The sequence below is a fragment of the Prionailurus viverrinus genome, chromosome B1, assembly GCF_022837055.1.
Source record: "Prionailurus viverrinus isolate Anna chromosome B1, UM_Priviv_1.0, whole genome shotgun sequence".
Lineage (NCBI taxonomy): Eukaryota > Metazoa > Chordata > Mammalia > Carnivora > Felidae > Prionailurus > Prionailurus viverrinus.
Window position 1 is genome coordinate 20759165 of NC_062564.1, and position 21545 is coordinate 20780709.

The window sequence follows — 21545 nt, forward strand, 5'->3', positions numbered from 1 at the left end:
TCCTTTTCACAGTCTCATTTATGATCTTTCTTTTCCATGCAAATAGTCCCCTTTAGTATTTCTCATAAAGGCTGGTTTAGTGGTCATGAACTTGTTTAGTTTTTGTCTGAGAAATTCTTTATCTCTCCTTCTATTCTGAATGATAGCTTTGCTGGATAGAGCATTCTTGACTGCATATTTTGCCCTTTTAGCACTTTGAATGTATCATGCTACTCTCTTCTGGCCTGCCAAGTTTTTGCTGAAATATCCACTGATACCCTCATGGGATTTCTCTGCTCTGGTATGTAGTTGTATTTTATCTCATTGCTTTCAACATTCTTTATCACTACTCTTTTCCATTTTAATTCCTATGTGTCTTGGTATGGACTTCCTTGGGTTGATTTTTCATTTATTTTTTATTTTATTTTAATTTATTTTTTTTTGTGGGGATCTCTGTGCCTCCTAGATCTGGGTATCTGTTTCCTTCCCCAGAATAAGGAAGTTTGCATCTATTATTTCTTCAAATAAATTTTCTGCCCCCTTTTCTCTCTCTTCTTCTGGAATCCTTATATTGTGAATATTACTACACTTGTTGGAGTCACTGAGTACCCTAAGTCTATTGTCAGTTTGCATAATTCTTTTTTCTCTCACTTGTTCAGCTTGATTACTTTCCATCACTCTGTCTTCCAGGTTGTTGATTCATTCCTCTGCTTCCTCTAGCCTGCTAGTTATTCCACAAGTTTGTTTTTAATTGCAATTATTGTATTCTTCATCTTTGATAGGTTCTTTTTTTCTCTATGTTAAGGGTCTCCCTGATGCCTTCCATTGTTTTCTCAAGTACAGGGAGTATCTTCATGATCATTACTTTAAATTTTCTATCAGGCATATTACTTATCTCTGTTTCACTTAGGTCTCTCTTCTTCTGTCCTCTTCTTTCATGTGGGACATATTCCTCTGTCTCCTCATTTCACCTAACTCTGTGTTTGTTTCTCTGTGTTAAGAAAGTCGGCTATGTCTATTGCTCTTGAAAGTAGTGGGCGGGGCCCACACTTTTAACAAGGTGGTGTAGATGCTCTTTACAGGAGACTCACCACTGCCTCCAAGACCGGGCCAGCCTGAGTTTCTACTGAACATGCCTTAGGGACAGGGTGCCACAAGCTGTTCCCACAGGTCCCCTTCCACCGGGGTTGCGTAGCCGCTATGGAGACCAGCGGCTGGCTGAGGCAGTTCTGGGAAGCATGACGATGGGATCTTGGTGTCACAAGCTGTGGACGCCAGTCCTTCTCCACAGGGGACACTTAGTCACTTTGGAGACTGAGGCAGGCCTGGGTTGCCCCATGAAGCGCCTCTGGGTGGGGGTGTAGTTTTAACAAGGCGCATACATCCTCCTAGGGAAGTCAGAGATGCAATGGTGGCAGGGTTTCCCTGGGTCTTCTGGGGCGGGAAATCCACAGCATCAGGACTGAGGCAAGCCCAGCAGGAGGGGGCAGAGCACGGTGTAAGCAAGTAAGGTAGTGAGTGCTGGCTGTTTCCTGCAGTTGGCCATGTGATTATTTTGGGGATGGGGGAGGGAAAAGCTACCTGCCAGCTCCTTTGTTCCTTGAAAAGTCCCTCAGGGAACTCTGAGATTAGTAAGGAACTTTCCCTCCCGTGTACCCCAGGCATTTTTGAAATTGCTGCTTCTAAGCCCTATGTCCTTGGGCTTTTTGTTGTGTTATCTCTTTAAGGTTAAGGGCTCAGCTTCCTATTGCCCTCTAGGCTCTCCCTCAGCACAGAGCCTGCTGATTTTTAAAGTTCTAGGCTTTAAGTCCTGCTAGTTTTAAGAAGTGGGAAATTCTGCCCTTTTGATTTCCAAAGGCAAATGCATATGGGATTAGTTTTCCCCATGCAGGCTTCCTTGTGTGATAGTCTATTTCTTGCCCCTCTCCTTGCCTATAGCTCTCTCCCTCCCGAATCCAGACCATTGGTGTTTAGCTCTCTGCTGGTCCTACACTCTATAATGTGACCTCTTCTCCACATTTGGTTGTGAAGTTTGTTGTGCTAGTCTTGAGGTCATTTTCTGGGTTATTTGCACTGAAAATATGAGTGTTATCTAGTAGTAGTCTTCTTTTTTTAATTTAATTCATTTTTTAAATTTATATCAAAGTTAGTATATAGTGCAACAATGATTTCAGGAGTAGATGAATGCCCCTTACCCATTTAGCCCATCCCCCCTGCCACAACCCCTCTAGTAACCCTCTGTTCTCCATATTTAAGAGTCTCTTATGTTTTGTTCCCCTCCCTGTTTTTATATTATTTTTGCTTCCCTTCCCTAGTGTTCATCTGTTCTGTGTCTTAAAGTCCTCATATGAGTGAAGTCGTAGGATATTTGTCTTTCTCTGACTAATTTCACTTGGCATAATACCCTCTAGTTCTGTCTATGTAGTTGCGAATGGTAAGATTTCATCCTTTTTGATTGCTGAGTAATACTCCGTTGTGTGTGTGTGTGTGTGTGTGTGTGTGTGTGTGTGTGTGTGTGTATATATATATACACACATATATACATATACACATATATATATACACATATACACATATACACATATATATGTGTGTATATATATGTATATACATACATACACACATACCACATCTTCTTTTTCCATTCAGCCATCGATGGACATTTGGGCTCTTTCCATACTTTGGCTATTGTTGATAGTGCGCTATAAACATTGGGGTGCATGTGTCCCTTTGAAACAGAATACCCGTATACCTTGGATAAATACCTAATAGTGCAGTTGCTGGGTTGTAGGGTAGTTCTATTTTTAATTTTTTGAGGAACCTCCATACTGTTTTCCAGAGTGGCTGCACCAGTTTGCATTCCCACGAGCAGTGCAAAAGAGATCCCCTTTCTCCACATTCTCGCCAACATCTGTTGTTGCCTGAGTTGTTCATGTTAGCCGTTCTGACAGGTGTGAGGTGGTATCTCATTGTGGTTTTGATTTGTATTTCCCTGATGATGAGTGAAGTTGAACATTTTTTCATGTGTCGGTTGGCCATCTGGATGTCTTCTTTGGAGAAGTGTCTATTCATATCTTTTGCCCATTTCTTCACTGGATTATTTGTTTTTTTAGGTGTTGAGTTTGGTAAGTTCCTTATAGCTTTTGGATACTAAACCTTTATCGGATTTGTCATTTGCAAATATCTTCTCCCATTCCATTGGTTGCCTTTTAGTTTCACTGATTGTTTCCTTTGCTGTGCAGAAGTTTTTTATTTTGATGAGGCCCAATAGTTCATTTTTGCTTTTGTTTCCCTTGCCTCCGGAGCTGTGTTGAGTAAGAAGTTGCTGCAGCTAAGATCAAAAGAGGTTTTTGCCTGCTTTCTCCTCGATTTTGGATTTTGAAGGCTTCCTGTCTTACCTTTAGGTCTTTCATCCATTTTGAGTTTATTTTTGTGTATAGTGTAAGAAAGTGGTCCATGTTCATTTTTCTGCATGCTACTGTCCAGTTTTCCCAGCACCACTTGCTGAAGAGACTTTATTCCATTGGATATTCTTTCCTGCTTCATCAAAGATTAGTTGGCCATACATTTGTGGGTCCGGATATTCTTTCCTGCTTCATCAAAGATTAGTTGGCCATACATTTGTGGGTCCATTTCTGGGTTCTCTATTCTGTTCCATTGATCTGAGTGTCTGTTCTTGTGCCAGTACCATACTGTCTTGATGATTATGGCTTTGTAATACAGCTTGAAGTCCATCTAGTAATATTCTTGGGACAACATGACTTTAGGCTCCTGCTCTGCATCTTCCCTGGAAGTCTTGCCCAATTAAACTTTGGATTCACCCAGTGTATGATTTCAACTGTAGGTAGCATGGGGCTTTACATATCTGTATTGGAAATTAATCTACTTATGACTTACTTACGCAAGGAAAGAAAGGTATGAGTGGGGAAAACACAGCATAGATGTTAGAAGTATGGATCTTAGAGTTAGATACACTTTCAAATTAGCTCCATCATTCATTGGCAGAATGACATTGGGCCAATTACCTAGTCTCTATGAGGCTCAGTTTTTGTAATGTAAAGGGAGAATACAAAATATAACTTACGGTGTTGGAATTTTTCCTTGAATGAAGCTCAGAGTATCACCTCCTCTATGTAGAATGGGAATATTTATTGGTTGCCTACTGTATACTATGTATGATGGTGATTGTTGGGATATAGGAAAGAAAGCTACACCTCTGGCCAAACCTAGTGTCTGGTATGGTGGGTGATATTAGAAGATAAAGGGGACTAAAAGGGGTTGTTAAATAGTCGTTGGGAGCATGTATCAGCTGCTATGCTGCTTGGGGTGGTGGCCTTGAAGAGGGTTGTCAAGGAAGGCTTCTAAGGGAGCTAGTTTAGTCACTATGAATCGGAAAAGTATTCTGGGTGGAGGAAATAACACCTACAAAGAGGAAGAAACACGAAAAGATATTCTCATTTAGGGAATTCCAGGTAGTGAGTGTGATGGGAGGTGGGGGTGCAGAAATGTGAACAGTAAGGAATAAGCTGATGAAGCCACCAGGGGTTGCCAGATCCAGAAAGGCTCAGTGTGCCTTGCTGTTAAGAGTTGACTTTATCTGGAAGACAGAGGTGAGCTACCTAACCCAGTTTGGCCTTTGAGGAGATTACCTTAGCAGTGGAGTGGAACACAAATTGGAAGCTGGTGAGACCAGAAATCCTAAGGATGTGCTTTCAGTAATCCTGGGAAGAAATGATGCAGGCCTTTGCTAAGATGGATGGGAAAGGGAAAGAAGGCTATTGAGAGTTGAAGAAGTAAACAAGGAAGCACCTAGAAATAGCTTTCATTGTTTATGTTGGGCTCCTGGGTATGTTGTGATGACTATGGAAAGAAGTAAGTTTTGAGATGGTTGGGTGAAACTAGTTTAATGTTAGAAACTGCTTCGTATTCTTCTGTAAAATGTAAACATTTGTTACCTTTTATGATAAAGGTAACAACTTCTAGGGTTATGAAGATTAAAGGGGTTGAAACATGGATTTTGAGCTTAAAGTATTATTCTGTAGGGGCTATATGTTGATCCATAAAAATGACAATGATATGATTACTGTTGGCATTGCTAGGTAGAGGTGCCTGAAGTGTGCTAAGTGGGTAGGTAAAGAAAAGAAGCTAAATACAGGAGAAAGGCAGGAGAGTGCTGGCTAGGACATATGGACTTCACATACAACAGGGTGTAGGTGCTGGTTGAAACAGCAGACAAGGTCACTTAAGGAGAGCATATGGCAAGGAAAGAACAGGGTCAAGTCTGGGACCCTCGGGACAACTAGCATTGAAAGGTGTACAGAAGAACAGGATCCGGAGGAGGAATAACCAGACAGGTAGAAGGAAAACCAAGAGAGTGTTCTGTTAGAGAAACTGAAGAAAGATGGCGTCCTCAGCATCAGATGCTATAGAAAGGCCTCAGGGAACAGACGGAGAGCTGCAGCTTGACTTCAGCTTGTGGCCCTGGGCATCTTGGGAATAGTTCCGCTGTTGGGCATAAAAGATCATAATGGATTTAAGAGCAAACTATGAAGAGGTTTAATTCCTTCATTCTAAAAATGAAAATTAAATAGCCCTGTGGCATATCTGCTTAGGAAGAAATTGTCGTTTTGACATAGTGCCACGGGAAATGGTATGAGGAAGGTATAATCTGGACTAAAGTCTTAACTATTTTTTCACAGGGTTCTGCTTCAAAAACTGCAGTCACCTCAGGTAGGAATATTTCCAAGCCTGACTCCTCCAATTTGAGGAAAACACCTGGTTCAAAAGCCAAAGTGGGGCCTTCTGTTTCCTGTTTGAGGCGGAATAGTGACAGTAGAAATCTCAATTCTGACCGGGCCTTATCTCCTCAGAGGATCAGGCGTGTGTCCAGTTCTGGTAAGAATACAATAAATCAGTTGTGCCTTACAGCAGTTTACAGATAATTTAAATGTAAAATTAGGCATGTCAGAAAGCAGAAAGACAGGTTTTGGTTGTAACACCAACACATTCTGTCACCAAAACATTGAGCCTTTAGTGGACCAGGGAAGGTAGAAAAAGAACTCATAGACACAGCTCTTCTCTTTGAGCAGTGTAAGGGCTAGTTGGAGAAAGATAGAGGTGTGTAAACCATCTTCTAAGTTATTCAGAGGAATCGTAAATAAATACACAATTGGGTGCTTGTTATATAATTTCAGAATTAGAAACATTTTTTAATAAATGATTAAGTGTTTAATAGTACTTACATGTTACACACTAAACTGATGGTTGGCCCTCACCATACCAAAAGAGATGAATTTTTTCTTGAATTTTACTGAAAGATGTATTAAAATTTTTCAGGGATAGGAGAGTGACTAAAAAGTTAAAACTTTTCTGAGATGAACTTTTATGTTGGTTTATATTTTAGAAGTAGTAGGGTTTTAAAAAATTTTTTTTATTTATCTTTGAGAGAGACAGAGCACCAGTAGAGGAGGGGCAGAGAGAAGGAGACACAGAATCTGAGGCAGGCTTCAGGCTCTGAGCTGTCAGCACAGAGACCGACGCAGGGCTCGAACTCATGAACAGTGAGATCATGACCTGAGCTGAAGTCAGATGCTCAACCGACTGAGCTACCCAGGCGCCCCAGAAGTAGTAGATTTAAAGTCATGATAGGTTTATGAAATTTGAGTGCTGTAAGAGTAGCTGTTAAGTGTCTTACTAAAAATTTGGCTGATGGTAGAGATTTCTCTGGGTTACAGTTCAGAATAGGAAATGGAAAAGTCAGCCTATTTCATAGAGACTAAGACAGAAGCACTGCTAGCCATTCCAGTTGACTGAGAACACTGCAGGGAACACCCTTTATTTTAACAGGTCCAACCTGGAGCAAATTAAGGGCATGTCCAAAGGATTTAGAAGTAAGTTCCTGTATAAAAATAGTGTCTACTGTTGAATGGTCTGGGGAGGAGGGGTGGGTGGACAAAGTACCTCTAGAGTGATGTGTCAACACGTGTGAGAACATTTTGCAGAAACTAACAAAACCAAACACAACACGGGATCTCTTTCCTTCTTGACACCTTGGTAGTTTGAGGTTTTATTTTCCAATCCTATCATAAAGCCTCTTGTGTGAGAAGTGTATAATGAGCCTAAGTGTCTTAAGGATGATTTATTTAGATTCAGGCCTAGCCTCAAGGTCTTGAGGTTCTGAGGACCAGACTCAGGAAGAAGTATGGATGGAGAAAGAGAGATCTGAAGCACGTTTTCATTCCCAGCCCTAGAGGAGCTGAGCGGGAAGAAAAAATTCACTTGAAGTCTTCTTCACTGGGGAGAGAAACAGAAGAGGAGCAATGATCCTGATTGGGGATGTTGCCACACTTGGGGAGGTGAGGCATAAGTGAGATCAAAGCTTTAGTTCTTACTGGTGATGCCAGATAAGGGTCATGGGAGTTGGCAGATGCTGGGGAGCTCCCTTGTCGTCTGGATGTTAGGAGAACTTGTGGCTCGGTGGCACTAGAGAGCCATGGGCACTGGCAGCATGGCCTGTAGTTACGGGCCCTGTGTTCTCACACTGCTCTGGCACCAGTGAGCTGCCCAAGCGAGTCGTGTACCCACCCTGGACTTCAGCTTTGCATTGCGAAATGTGAGGGTTTCAGAATGTGAGGCCCTGTCATCTTTGACAGTCCTTGCCTTTCCAGGGGCAGTTTGGAGCTCCCCTAGCTCTCTGAGCAGCGGCGGCTCCTAGTATGATTCTCTGGACCACATGATGCTCACAACCCAGAAAACCAGAAGTGCACATACTTGTAAGAGAGTAGGCCAAGGCCTAGGATAAACAGTAGTCTCCAGCTATTTGTGGTTTCACCTTCAGTGATTTCAGTTAGCAGTAGTCAACCGCAGTGCACAAGTAGGTATTGTTAGAATGCCAATAGGAGCCTGACCCCAAATCATAATGCCTGCGTCATTCGTCCCACTACATCCCATCCGGTAGGCATTTTATCTTCTCACATGATCACAGGAAGAAGAGTGAAGATATTTTGAGAGAGAGCACATTCACATAACTTTTATCATAGTATATTGTTATAATTGTTTTATTATTAATCTCTTTCTGCACCTCATTTGTAATTTAAACTTTATCATAGGTATGTACATAGAGGAAGAAACCAGTATATGTTGGGTTTGGGTCTGTCCATAGTTATAGGCATCCACTGGAGGTCTTGAAACACCCCTGTGTGTGGTTGGATGAGGTTCGAGGGAACTACTGTATTCTGAAAAATTGGATACTTTTATGTAAGTGATAAGTTTCAAAAAAGAGTTCAGCACTTTTTAAGTCCCTTTACTGTATACTATATAATTTCATGCCGTACGAGAAAAGTAGGTCTGTGTACTCGTAATGAAAAGACAAGTTTATTGAGGTTTTATTAACCCGTATAAAGACACTTGATAACTAAAAAGTCACATACTCGAAGTTTTCAACCTGAGTTACAAACTAAGTTTTCATTTACCTGGTGGTTTTCTGTATAGAAATGGGGGCAAAAATCATGTAATTAGAAACCTCATGCATTTGCATTTGATTTTATATTTTAACTGTTGGAAGACTAACGTGATTATGCTGTACTTAAAAAAAAAACAAACAAAACAAAACAGCAACTAGCTTGTTTGGATGCTCACAATACATCGAGAGGTGTTTGTTGTGGGGGACAGGAAACTTAATCCCCACAGAGTTTAAAGTAGATCAGAAAATCAAGGAGCAAAAACAATGTGCCTTTAGATCATTGAGAGAGCATTGCCATTTATTGTACAATGCAGTGTTTGTGTAGTAGAAAATTGAAACCAAATGGACATCCTCTGTACTGTGTATACAAAGTTACTCTACTGAAAGGTAAGCAGCAGGAATGTTCCAGCAGACTGGGGTTTTCAATAAATCCTTTCAGAGAACTAAGTAGAAAACCAGACCTGGAATTGAAGTAGCCATTTTCTTGGAGCTTTAAACTGAGGAGGAGAAAGAATTGTAATTAAAGCCAATGAAGCTCTTCCATTTTACTCGTCAGAATCTAGAAATTGTAATGTACGACATGGAAACTATAGCTAACAGTGCTGTATGATATATATGAAAGTTAAGAGTAAATCTGAACAATTTTCATCACAAGGAAAATATATATTTTTTTGCTTTTTATTGTGTCTATATGAGCTGATGGCTGCTAATTAAATTTTCTGAGGTCATTACTGCACAGTGTATATAAGTCAAGCCGTTAGGCTACACACCTTAGACTTACAAGTGATGTATGCCAATTAGATCTCAATAAAAGTAGAAGAATAATTTTAAAAATCTGGAGATTGGTATGAGACCGGATTGTGAGTGATAACAAACCAGATTCAAATTTTCTTTGTGTAGATTATGTGTATGTTTTAACCACTCCAATTAAATGAGATGGTGAGGAAAACTACCCTAATAATAATTATAATGCTGATGATAGCACCTCACACTTACAAAATGCTTACCAAGTTCCGGGCTCTGTCTTAATCATTTCGTTTATAAGTGCATTTAATCCTGAGAGTAGTTTTGTGAGGCTTCGCCTCATTGTACGAATTGAAGGAAATCGCACACAGAAGTCAAATAATTTGTCAACATCATGCAGCTAGAAAGTGGCAGAGGTAAGATTCAAACCAGGCAGTAGGACTCTGGAGCCCATGCTCTTAACCTTCACGTTATCAGTCTAGAGAACTACTCGAGTGGAACGACGGGTTTTGGGGGAAAAACACAAAAACAAAAACAAAAAAACTCTCAAGCTCAGCTGAATGGTGTAAAAACTTGGCAATTCTCTCTTCAGGCCCTTGGCTTAGAGTTCTCTGTCATCTTACCCTAAATTAAATGATGTTATGTGGTTATTAGAAATTAATGCTGCTGAATAAATAACTACATAGTTAAATATTTCATGATTGATCCAGGCATCTTCGGAGACCCATCGGCCATCCTCTTCTGAAGGCAGTGCCAGTGTTTACCGGGTTTTAGGTTATAAATGTGTGTGTCCCTTGATACAAACATGTAATAATCCTTGCAGGGACTAGCTTGAGCCGGGTAGGATTACGGAAGTAGGCCACTCCCTGCCTTGTGGATCTGGTAACCTACCTGGGGACAGCAAATGCGTGCTGATGACGCCACAAGCAGCACGAAAGGGTGTATAAAGGGTGTGGAAAAGGCCTCTAAGTGCTTTTAGGACTTTGTGAAAAAGAAGAATGTCCAGGGGCTTGGTCTGATTACACCAGAGCCTGAAGAAGGGCCTCATGAAAGAAACAGTCTTTAGTTTTTCTTCTGGACAAAGAGAAATAACATTTTAAAAGGGTAAACCTTTGCTTTAATTCAGTTTATTGTGGGTTAATAAAATAAATTCGTCTCAGGCCAGGAGTACATCCCAAACTTGTCACAACTTGCCTGGCATTACAGGCTTCTGTGCTTTCTTGCAAGGTGTTTTTTTCTTAGTTGTCTTTTGTAAACTAATTTTGTCTATTGAGGGTCAAAGGGAATTGAAGATCTTTTCAATGTACTTTTATATCCTTTCACTCTTCTCTAGGTGAGAGTTTGAGAGAACTAGCTTGCAAAATTATGAGAAAGATACTTGGATAAATTATTGAAAACCAGAAATTATCACGTAATAACTTATTCTAAAAGCTAACTTTAACATGTTGCTTACAGATGTTTCTATATGTACATATAATTAAAATACTTTTTAAAGAAAGTGTCTCAGGGTTTTTTGTTTTTTTCATAAAAATGATAGTCATAGTGATGTTTTTGAGCACCAGAGACCTGTCATGCTGTCTTCTAAGCTTTCTAAATGGCTACTTTGATTTATTCTTACAACTCATGAGATACAGATAATGTCTAATTTCATTTATTCTTACAACTCATGAGGTTTAGATAGTATAGCTATCCCAATTCTGTAGATAAGGAATTGGAAGTTTTGAAACCCTAAGTAACTTGCACAAAGTTAGAGTTAATAAGTGGCGGACACGGGACAGACCCTGCGGTGTTGTGCTGTGCCCTGAACCTCTCTGACATACACCCCGTTGTCCGACACACTGACTCGCTCACTTAACGAGTGTCGATTGAGTGCCTGCTTGTGCTGGGGATGCAGAAAGGCACAAAAGAGATGAATTCTTGCCTTGCAGAGCTTAAATTCTAGTTGGGTGAGTTGAAAAATTCAGTAAATAAGATGTTGAGAATGTACGATGATAGGTACTGAGAAGAAAAGGCAGTGAAGGGCGTGGCATCTTAATATCAGGCCGTTGAGAAAGGCCACACTGAGCAGGGGGCAAATGAGCCAGTATCTGAAGGTGCAGGAGGAGAGAGACCTTGGGATATCAGATGAAAGGCCTTCGCCGGGCAGAGGGAACAGCAGGTGGAAAGGTGGAGGGGAGGCGGTAGGGGGTTGCTTGAGGGACAGGGAGCTGCCCAGCATGTGTGGTGGGAGCCGGGGAGGACCGATGAGGCCAACCAGGTAGTGTTTTACAGGGAGACCAGTGTCTTCTCTTTTATTCCTTCCTGACATTATGAATTCTTGATTGTTTTACGGGCCTTCCACTCAATTCTTCTTCCTTGGCAAGTAATTCTGGAGAAGATTGCTTTATAGAGTGACCCATAAGTGAGGCTTAATATGTCACTAAGCAGTTTCGGTTGCTTTATGAATTGGGTAAAAGTTTTGAGAGCCTGCTGTGTGCTGGGCTGTCTACTGGATTCGGAGACTACTAACGTGATTGATAGGCCCTTTTAACAATCCTCATTGGTTAGAGGGTGAGGTGAAAAGAGGTGTTGAAGCATATGATTTCAATGCAAACTCCTCATTCTTGAAACTGCAGCTGATCTGTCCTGGCCTCTGTGATACTTGGCCTTTATTAGGCTACTGTAATCATTTTCGTACATGTCTGTCTCCTAATTGTGAGGCCCGTAAGGAGAGTCTATGTCCTAGTTGTTTTTTGTTTGTTTATTCATCTTGGAGAGAGAAACAAACCACGTGAAGGGGAGGGGCAGAGAGGGAGACACAGAATCCAAAGCAGGCTCCAGGCTCCGAGCTATCAGCACAGAGCCTGACACGGGGCTCAAACTCATGAACCGTGAGATCATGACTTGAGCCAAAGTTGGATATTGAACCGAACTGAGCCACCCAGGTGCCCCATGTTTATTATTATTTTAAAGAATTCTTAATTTTTTTTCAAAAATTTTTTTAAACTTATTTTTGAGAAAGAGAGTGAGCACAAGCAGGGAATGGGTAGAGAGAGAGGGGAGGGGGCAGAGGATTCCAAGTGGGCTCTGCGCTGACAGCAGCCAGCCTAATATGGGGCTCAAACTCACAAACTGCAAGACCACGGACCAAGCCAAAGTTGGACGCCACCCAGGTGCCCCCAGGTGTAAGTTATTTTTATATTTTTCATTGCTCAGCACAGTGTACCTATTATACAACAGATATTTAAAAATGTTGTGTGGCCTTATTTGAATGGAGACTTATGTGAAGCACTGTGTCCACAGTGAAGGGAACACCACTAACTTGGCCGAAGGGCAGATTGGAGAATAGTGATGACATTTGAACTGGCCTTGAAATGTGCCTGTAGAAGTTTTCCAGGCATGGAAAGAAAGTTGCTGGTATTCCCAAAGGTGGGAATACCCTGTGGTATTGCGAGTGGAGCCCTATGAAAGGGTATGATGTGTTTGGAAACATTGACGGCAGGATCCACATGTCTGGAGTCGATTGAGTGTTGAGGTAAGTGATGGTGTCCCGAGGATGTTTGAGGCAGGTCAGTTCTCTCATCGTTGAGACACAAACTTACAAGAGTCGTACCAGTGTGTGGGAATAAGAAACAGTGAAAATGCTAAAAACGTTTTGGAGAAAGGGGGTCTGGTAAACTTCCGTTGGTGGGGAAGAGTCTCTTGTGTCTCTGCCGCTTTCTTGTTGGGTGACCATGAAGCAAGATAGGGAACAGAGTAGCAAGAAGTGGTTAACAGGAGGACAGTGATGGGTTTAGTTCGGACCATGCTGAATTTGAAGAGACCAAGAAGCACCTCAAAGGACGTAGGGATGTTGGAAGGTTAAAACAGTGCAAATGTGTAGTAGAGGGTAAGGAAACCTATGGGAAAAGAGCCGATAAAGGTAAGAGCATCAGTAATGGCTGACAGTCAGATGATGAAAGCGTCAGAATGCATCCAGAGCACCCGTAACTAAGTTAGCCTTAGAAATAAAGGGAAGGCAGCAGTGTGTAGGGATAGACACAATTGGAGATTAAGTAGGGAATTTTAAGAGTCAAGTGTCAGAGTAGTAGCCGTGGGTGATGGGCTGGACAGCCCCCCCCCCCTTTTTTTTTTGGCAGCTCACTTTTATGAGGTGAGGGGATTTCTTTGATGTGAGTTTACGCAAATTCTGTTGAGTTGCTTATTTTTGTAACCTTAGAACAGGAAATAAGATGATCTTCAGTTTTGCGTCTCAGTGACCTCATGGCTCAAAGTAATTCTCCTGTGAACCTTGGCTTCTAATGAGCCGGGATGCTCACCACGTGCCTTTTTCCATCGTGGTTAGGAGCTCTGTGCCGGGTGAGTTCAGTCACCTCACCACCAGATAAATACATTTGTTGACGGACCCGTGAAGACCCTTGTTCATCTTCTTTGTACGGTAGCTGGGGAAGGGACACGACCCTTCTCAGTCTTAAATTTATTACACCTTCACTTGCGGGACACATGTTCCTAGGCCTGTGACTATGGGAGTTATTTTTGTTGAATCCCCATGTGAAGCAGCAGAAATCTTGTAAACACACTTGCAGAGGCAGGTACTGACAGTATTACCACGAGCCCTGTGCTCCTGAGCAATTCAAGTCCTCGTGAGAACCTCGCTTTGTGGCAAGTTCTTGTTTCTCTGTCAGATGACTGCCCTCTTAATATCTGTCGTGTTTTTGTTGTGACTCACCTGTACTCCCGTGACTATATTTTTGAGTTCACTCTGGAGCAAATGGTGATGGCTACATAGAGTGGTTTGTGTCGTACTAATAGAACATTGCCTTGCCTAACTCAAGAATATGGACTATTAAAGTCACATTTTGCAATATATAAATGTAGAGGGCTACTGAAATTTTGTGTTCCGGAAGATAATTCATTCACTTGACCCTTTGGAAGTATACACTGTGCAAGCTGTACTGCAGACCCAGAGCAGTTATGGGATAAGAAAGACCTAGTGCTTGCCTTCAAGCTATTACCAGTCAAGTAGGGGAGGTGGTGGGTTTGTCCCTCATCACATCTGTCTTTAGGATATTTTAAAGGAAAACAAAAGCTGTAGGATTTCAGAAGAGGATATGATTAACAGTACCAAAGTTTGCTGAAACTCTTTTTTGCTGTAATCTAGGTAATTCTATACTGTGATCGAGGTACACCTTTGCAAATGTGTGTGTCAGTCTTGGTTTGGTATTGATGCTTTGTTTGATGTTTGCCATCGAGACCTTGGAAATACAATAAGGAGGCTACATCTGGATTGAGGTAATCTTTAGGGCTTAGCTGGTATACTAGGGAGTAGAAATGATAGGACAGGCAGCTAGGGTTCAGAGTGTGGAATGTAGAGATTGTGGACTGAGTCAGTAAAGATAAACGGGAATACAGAGAAGGGAAGTTGGGCAGTTAGGACACGATACACTGGTGTTCAGGCAGTCAGCAGGCAGAAGAGGTCCAGACAGAGCCCAGGTCTGTGCGTGCCGGGGAAGGAAAGGAAGAAGCATTGTAAACCGTATCTCTCGTGCATCTTGGATTTAACCAGTGCATTTGGATAGCTCGTCAGTTTTCCACTGCCTTTTTCCCAGTAGACTTTTAAAATTATATCACTTTTTGGGGCGCCTGGGTGGCTCAGGTGGTTGAGCATCTGACTCGGCTTAGGTCGTGATCTCCTGGTTCAGGAGTTCGAGCCCCGCATCGGGCTCTGTGCTGACAGCTCGGAGCTTGGAGCCTGCTTCGGATTCTGTGTCTCTCTCCCTCTGTCGCTACCCTGCTCATGCCCTGTCTCTCTCTCTCTCAGAAATGAATAAATGTTAAAATAAATAAACAAATAAATAAATAAATAGTATAATACTTTTAGTGAAAAGTGGAAAGGAAAGAAAAATCACCTTTAATCTCATTAATGCCAGATAGGTTTTAACGTCAGAATTGATAACTATTCAATGCCTTTTCTTTTGACATATTCTCATGTGCACGTGGTAACATACATTTCATAGGTGCAAGCAATTCCTACTGTTTCAGAAATCCACTACCTGTCAGTAGGCACTTACTTAATTGAATTTTCTTTTTCACTTAGAAGGTATAGTGCCTATTTCCTTAGCTTCTTAAATTCTTACTCTTCAATAACATGATTTTAAACGGCCTTATACTGCATCGATGGAACGTGCTGCAATATATTTCTTCAGACTTTGAACATGACGTTGTTTCAGGGTTTTTGTTCTGTATTTTTAGTGAATGAAACGATTTCACGCTGAAGAACTTTATACATAGTAAGAGAGCTAGTCAGATAAATTCCTTGGATGCATTCCTTTAGATGGAATCACAGGGTGTGAGCACTTTAAGACTGGTTGCACGTTGCCAAATTGCCCTTCAGAAACAGCCTACAAGTCGGTGCTCCCTCTCTGAGTACGTAAGAGCATTTTCCGACACTCTTGCCAGTATTTTGACCTTTCTAACACGATTTCTAAATATTTACTCTTTCAGAAAGTGCAAACGGTATCTTACTTTAATTGGCATAAACTTGGCACTGAAATATTTATTGAATAAATGTAGATTCAGTGATCAAAGTGCTGAGGTACAGAAGTGAATACAGGATCAAAACATGCCCTCCTTGAAGTTACATGCTGGTGGGAGAGATGGGTAATATGTAAATAAAAGTAGATAGGATGCTTGATAATGTAAAGTACTAAAGGGGCAGGGGAAATACTAATGCAGAGAAGGGGAATATGAAATGGTGGGTGTTACTTTTGTGTGAGAGAGAAAGAAGTGTTGGTTAGTGTGACCAGGGAGAGGTGGCTTTTGAGTAAAGGCCAGGGGGTGTCAGTCCTAGGAGTATCTGGAGGAAAACCGTGCTAGTCAGAGTGAACAGTAAGTGGAGACACTGAGGTGGCTCTAATGTGCTCTAGGAAAGCAAGGAAAGAAGGAAGGAAAAGTTGAAACAGAAGTGAAACAGGTAGTGGAGAACCAGATGTGGACAGTGTTAAAAATCCTAAGGATTTTGGCTTTTAACCAAAGTGACTTAAATTTTTTTTATTTTTTAATGAAATTTTTTTTAAAGTTTATTTATTTACTTAGAGAGAGAGAGTCCCAAGCAGGCTCTGCACTGTTAGTGCAAGCCCATTGTGAGGCTCAAACTTCCGAAACGGGAGCTCACGACCTGAGCCAAAATTGAGAGTTGGACGCTCAACTGATTAAGCCACCGAGGCACCCCCAAAGCGACTTAAATTTTGATAAGATCACTCTGATACCTGTGTAGAGAGTATATAGAATGGGGGTGAGGGCTACATCCAGAGATCATTGAGGAGGTATTGCTACAGTCATGGCAGCAGATTTATGGCTTCTTGGACCATGCTCATGGCAGTGAGGGCATGTTGATGAGCATGATGAAAGTGAAGCTGACAGCATTTGCTTAGAGGAGGTGAGAGCAAAAGAGTGGAGTCAGGTGACTATACGTTTTGGGTGTGAACAATGGGGAAGGATAATGGTGCCATCCGCTGAGATGGAGATGGGTGATGGGGGCACAGATGTTGGTAGATAGTTATCAAGAACTCAGCTATAGAGATACTTAGTTGAGATGAATAATCTGTAAGTGAAGATGTTGAGAGAAAAGTGGGATACATGAGTCTAGAGTGTATAGATTTCTGGTCTAGGGATATAAATTTAGGATTCATCAACATGTAGATGGTATTTAAAGCCACTAGACTGGATTGGATTACCAAGACAGTAAGTGTGGAAGAGAATAATAGGTCAAGGGCACTACTGGGAAGCTCTCTGGAGTACTCCAAAGTACCTCTGGGGCATTCTTAAATTTTAAAGGGCTAGGGAGATAAGGAAGAATTAGAGAGGAGACCAAGAAGAAACAGCCAGGAAGGTAGGAGAGAAGTCAGTCAGGAGTAGTGTTCCAGAAACCAAGTAAAGAAAACTGTTCAAAAAGGAAGGAAGAATCAGTTGCCATCAGATGCTGAGAGAGAGAGAGAGCATGGTAGTTAAGAAATCCATCTGGTTTAAACCCGAGGTTGTGTGTTTATTTAACAGGAAGTCTAGATGTAGGTAGGTCTACGTTTGGTGGCTTGGTAGGGTCCTCTTTCTGTCTTTATACTCTTCCTGACTCAACATGTTGTTCTGTCAGGGACTTTTCAGTTAAAATATGGTGGCCAAGAGTTCCAAGTATCTAGTCGTCTTGCTGCTGTATAAAAAGGCTGAAAGTGAAGGATGGCATCCCGGAGTAGAGACTTACTCCCCACATGCGTGTCTACCTCCATCAGGGAGGAAAAGTCCTACTCAGCGCCTTACACCCCCTCCTCCGCCCCCCTAGCCCTCCTGTCTTGAAGTCTTACTGGCACAGACTGAGTTGCATGGTCACCCTAACCTCAAGAAAGATTAGGAACGCAAGTATTAGGCTGTTTAAGCCTTTCTTCAGCATGTGAGCAATGGAATCAGGGATTATGGATGACGGGGAGCCAGGAAAGACGCTAGACACATTAAGTTTCAACAGTTTTAAAAATTGTATTGTTGATTTTTATTTACTGTTAGAACTTTTGCTCTCTTATATTTTGAGGCAAATGATTCTTTGTTGACTGGATGTTGTTCATTGTTTCTGTCCTGTGTTTTATTATTTGCCTTTTTATTTTGTATATGGTGCCTTTTAAATTCTTGCATTTTTAATATGGTCAAATACATCTTTTCCTTTAATTTTTCCTAAGTTTTTATGCTTAACTTGGCCTCTCTACCGTGATCAAAGAGATTAATCCGTATTTAGTTATGGTTAATTTGTCTGGTTTTGTTTTAAATCCTTTATAATCCAATTTTATTTTAATATTTTTTTCATGTTCATGTGTGTGTATGTTGAGACCAGTGGCTAATATTTAGCTACCGTGTAATAAGTGTTAGGTATTGTTCTAAGCATTTTAGAAATAAAAACTTGCAAGGCGCCTGGGTGGCTCAGTCGGTTAAGTGTCCGACTCTTGATTTCGGCTCAGGTCATGAGCTCATGGTTCATGAGTTTGAGCCCCACGTCAGGGCCTTGCCTGACAGTGTGAAACCTGCTCTGGATTCTCTCTCTCTGTCTCTGCCCATCCCGTGCACGCATTCTCTCTCTCTCAGAAGAAATAAACATGGAAAAAGAAATAAATAAAAATAAAAACTTATTTAACCTTTAAAAGAATCTATGAAGTAAGTACCCCTGTTAATATGAGAAATCCAAGCTCAGAGAGGTTAAGTAACCTGTTCACAGCCAGTATGTCCTGGAGCTGGGCTCAAACCCTAAGCAGTCTGGCTCTGGATTGTCAACGTTTAACCCCTACGTCATACATGCAGCTTTTCAGATTTTAATTCTTTTAAGGCCAGTTGTTTTAACACCACAAAGAAATGCTTTAACTTCTCTGAAAAATCTCTCCCTCCTATTCTGAATTGTTATTTTTCTGGGGTTTATACACCAGTTTATTCATCTGTAAATATAGTTTTATGCCAATAATAGACTATTTTTCTATTTTCTAGTATCTTAGAGTAACCAGTAGCACACCTTCCTTTCACTTTTTTTGTGATAAAGTATGTTACATTCAATTTACCATTTGAACCATTTTTAAGTGTGTGGTTCAGTGGCATTAAGTCAGTTCACTTGGTTGTACGATAATTACACCATCCCGTCTCCAGAACTTTTTACCTTCCCCAGCTGAACCTCTTTATCCATGAAACACTAACCACCTCTGTCCATCCCCCAGAATGGGGACCACCATGCTGGTGTCTGTCTTGGAATTTGACTATTCTAGGTACCTCTTGGAGTCTGATTCCTCTAGCTAAGAGGAATCACGCAGTGTTTGTACTTTTGTGAGCGGCTTATTGCGCTTGGTATAACATCTTCATGTTTCATCCATGTTGGAGCCTGTGTCAGAATTTCTTTCCTTCTCAAGACTGAATAATCCATCTGCCAATGGATACCTTGGGCTGCTTCTCCCTTTTGTTTATTATGAGTAACTTTCTGGACATGGGTGTATGAAGACCTCTCGAACATCCTCCTTTCATTTATTTTGGGTGGGTGCCCCGAATGCCAGTTACATTTTTAATTCGGGGGGAACAGCCAGACCATTTTCCACAGCAGCCATGCCATTTTACTTTTCTACCAGTAACACATGGGATTCCAATTTCTTCACATCATAGCCACCGCTTGTTGTTTTCTGTTGTGTTTTTATAATAACGGTTCTAATAGGTGTGATGTGTCTCGTTGTGGTTTTGATTTGCATGTCTCTGATGACTAATGATGTTGAACACCTTTTCATGTGTTGTTGTGACCATTATATATTTTCTTTGGAGAAAGGTCTATTGCAGTACGTTAACATCTACATTCATATTGATGGGAAAATTTGGTCCTTATGGGTTCAGTTAAAACGAACCTGCAGACACAGATTTGAGTAGAATTTATTTCTCCCATAACTTATTTTTTTTTATCCCTTTGAGTAGACTTGCTCTAATTTTGTAATAATTCCCAGCTACCGCAGATAATTAATGCAAAGATCACTTTCTCTGTGTAGTTGTGCTAAAAGAACCCGAGTTATAATTATAGCTATAGACATATTCTCATGTTTTGTATTTTAACTATGTCTCTTTCTTTGGCATTTTCTCTCCCTGACTAGTAGTTAATGAGCCTGCCTTTATTGATGTCTATTGTGTTTTATAAAATACAATAATTTATATTTTAAGCTATATATATTAATGGGTAGTTTGTATTTTCCGGAATGATCTCCATAGTTGTGTCATTGTCTCATGAAACTTCCCACGTCCTCTAGCACTGACAAGTGCACTAGCTTCCTAAGTGCTCTGATTTCAAACTCATCCTGCTAGGTGGTTATGCAGCTGCCACCACTTGATCAAATTCCAGGTCACATGCCAAGAAGCTGCAGTAGCCCACCCCCCTGCCCCCACTTCCCACCAAACCCCACCCGTAATAGATGAGGTCTCTAAAGCTCTTAGCCTGGCATGTAATGCCATCCTTAACAGTAAACTGTCCATCTCTCCAGCCTCATTTTCTTTTTCTTCCCCATGATGTCTGTGCACCTAGTAAGCCAAGCAAACCACAATCCTATTAGGAAAATTTTAATGACATACAATGTATTTTCTAATATTCCTAATTACTACTTAAAACATCTGGGTTGCCTGGGTGGCTCAGTCAGTTAAGCATCTGACTTCGGCTCAGGTCTCATCTTGTGGTCCTTGAGTTTGGGCCCCACATCATGCTCTGTGCTGACAGCTCAGAGCCTGAAGCCTGCTTCGGATTCTGTGTCCCCCTTTCTCTCTGTCTCTTCCCCACTTATACTCTGTCTCTCAAAAATGAATGAATGTTAAAAAAAAAAAAAATCTGGTGGTAACTTCCATAGTAAGCTGTCAAGTGTTTCTATCACCCTGTACATGTGTGCTCTGCGATCACCTTACTTTGCAGTTACCTCAGTATGTGGGCAAGTAAATAGTTGAGTAACACAACCTCTCCTGTGAATCCACTGTCCAGATTTTTATTAAGATGATCTGTGTCTTCTAATATAGGTAATATAGTAGTTAAGCTTTGCTTTTTGTTTTTTTGTCAACTCATTGAGACATCTTCAGAACCTTTAAATTTCATCAAATGTAGTGAACAGCAAGACATTTTTTTTCCATGCTGAATAATCTCGTGAAAAACACACTAAAGCTGAATTCATTCTAGTCTGGCTGAGAGTTCAGAGAGGAGAGCTTGCTTTGACGGGTAGATGTTTCTGTGGCCTGGGAAACTGCTCTCATTACTTTGAAGGTGTTTTGCGAGTAGTGTGGGACCCACCTTCTTTCTCAGGCCTTTCCTTAGGGAACAGAGGAAGTCAGATTGGAGCTGAGAGATTACACTGCATACCTGTGAATGCCCTGGGAGCTTTCTCCTGGACAATGAGTCATTTAATGTAAGTGTCAGAACAAAGGAGTACCATTCAGGAGTTTATTCTTTGGTATTAATTTCCAGTCCTAGGAACACACCATTATGGTATCATGAGGAAGTTTCCAGTACCACAGTTCTGTGTTTTCATCACAGCCTTATAAAAGCATCAACTAAGCCATTGATTGCTTTGTTGTTTTTTTCTTAGTAAATTTAAAAGATTTAAAGAATACCTATTGCTTGCAGAGACACAGGAATCAAAATGATTAGAATCTACTTTCTTTAATGGTTGATCCAATTTGTCTTTCCTTGGTTTCTGAGCATCTTTTGTCTGGTTAAATATTTGGCTCCACTGACTTTAATAATACTAGTTTTGATGATAAAATATGCTTATCGTAAAAAAATTCACCTGAAGTAATAATAAGCATATAAAGTATGTAGGGAAAACTGCCCATTTCTGCCTCTTTCCTTCTT

At 41.0% G+C, this 21545-nt stretch overlaps 1 protein-coding gene across 3 annotated transcripts in view; it reads left to right on the plus strand.

The window, feature by feature from the left end:
* Nucleotides 1–21545, plus strand: part of MTUS1 (microtubule associated scaffold protein 1) — a 171396-nt gene that overhangs the window by 62647 nt on the left and 87204 nt on the right. For all 3 annotated transcript variants that reach the window (XM_047856103.1, XM_047856104.1, XM_047856105.1), the window contains exon 3: nt 5679–5874. In XM_047856103.1, coding sequence (XP_047712059.1) covers nt 5679–5874 — 196 coding nt within the window. The remainder of the gene's footprint in view (nt 1–5678; nt 5875–21545) is intronic.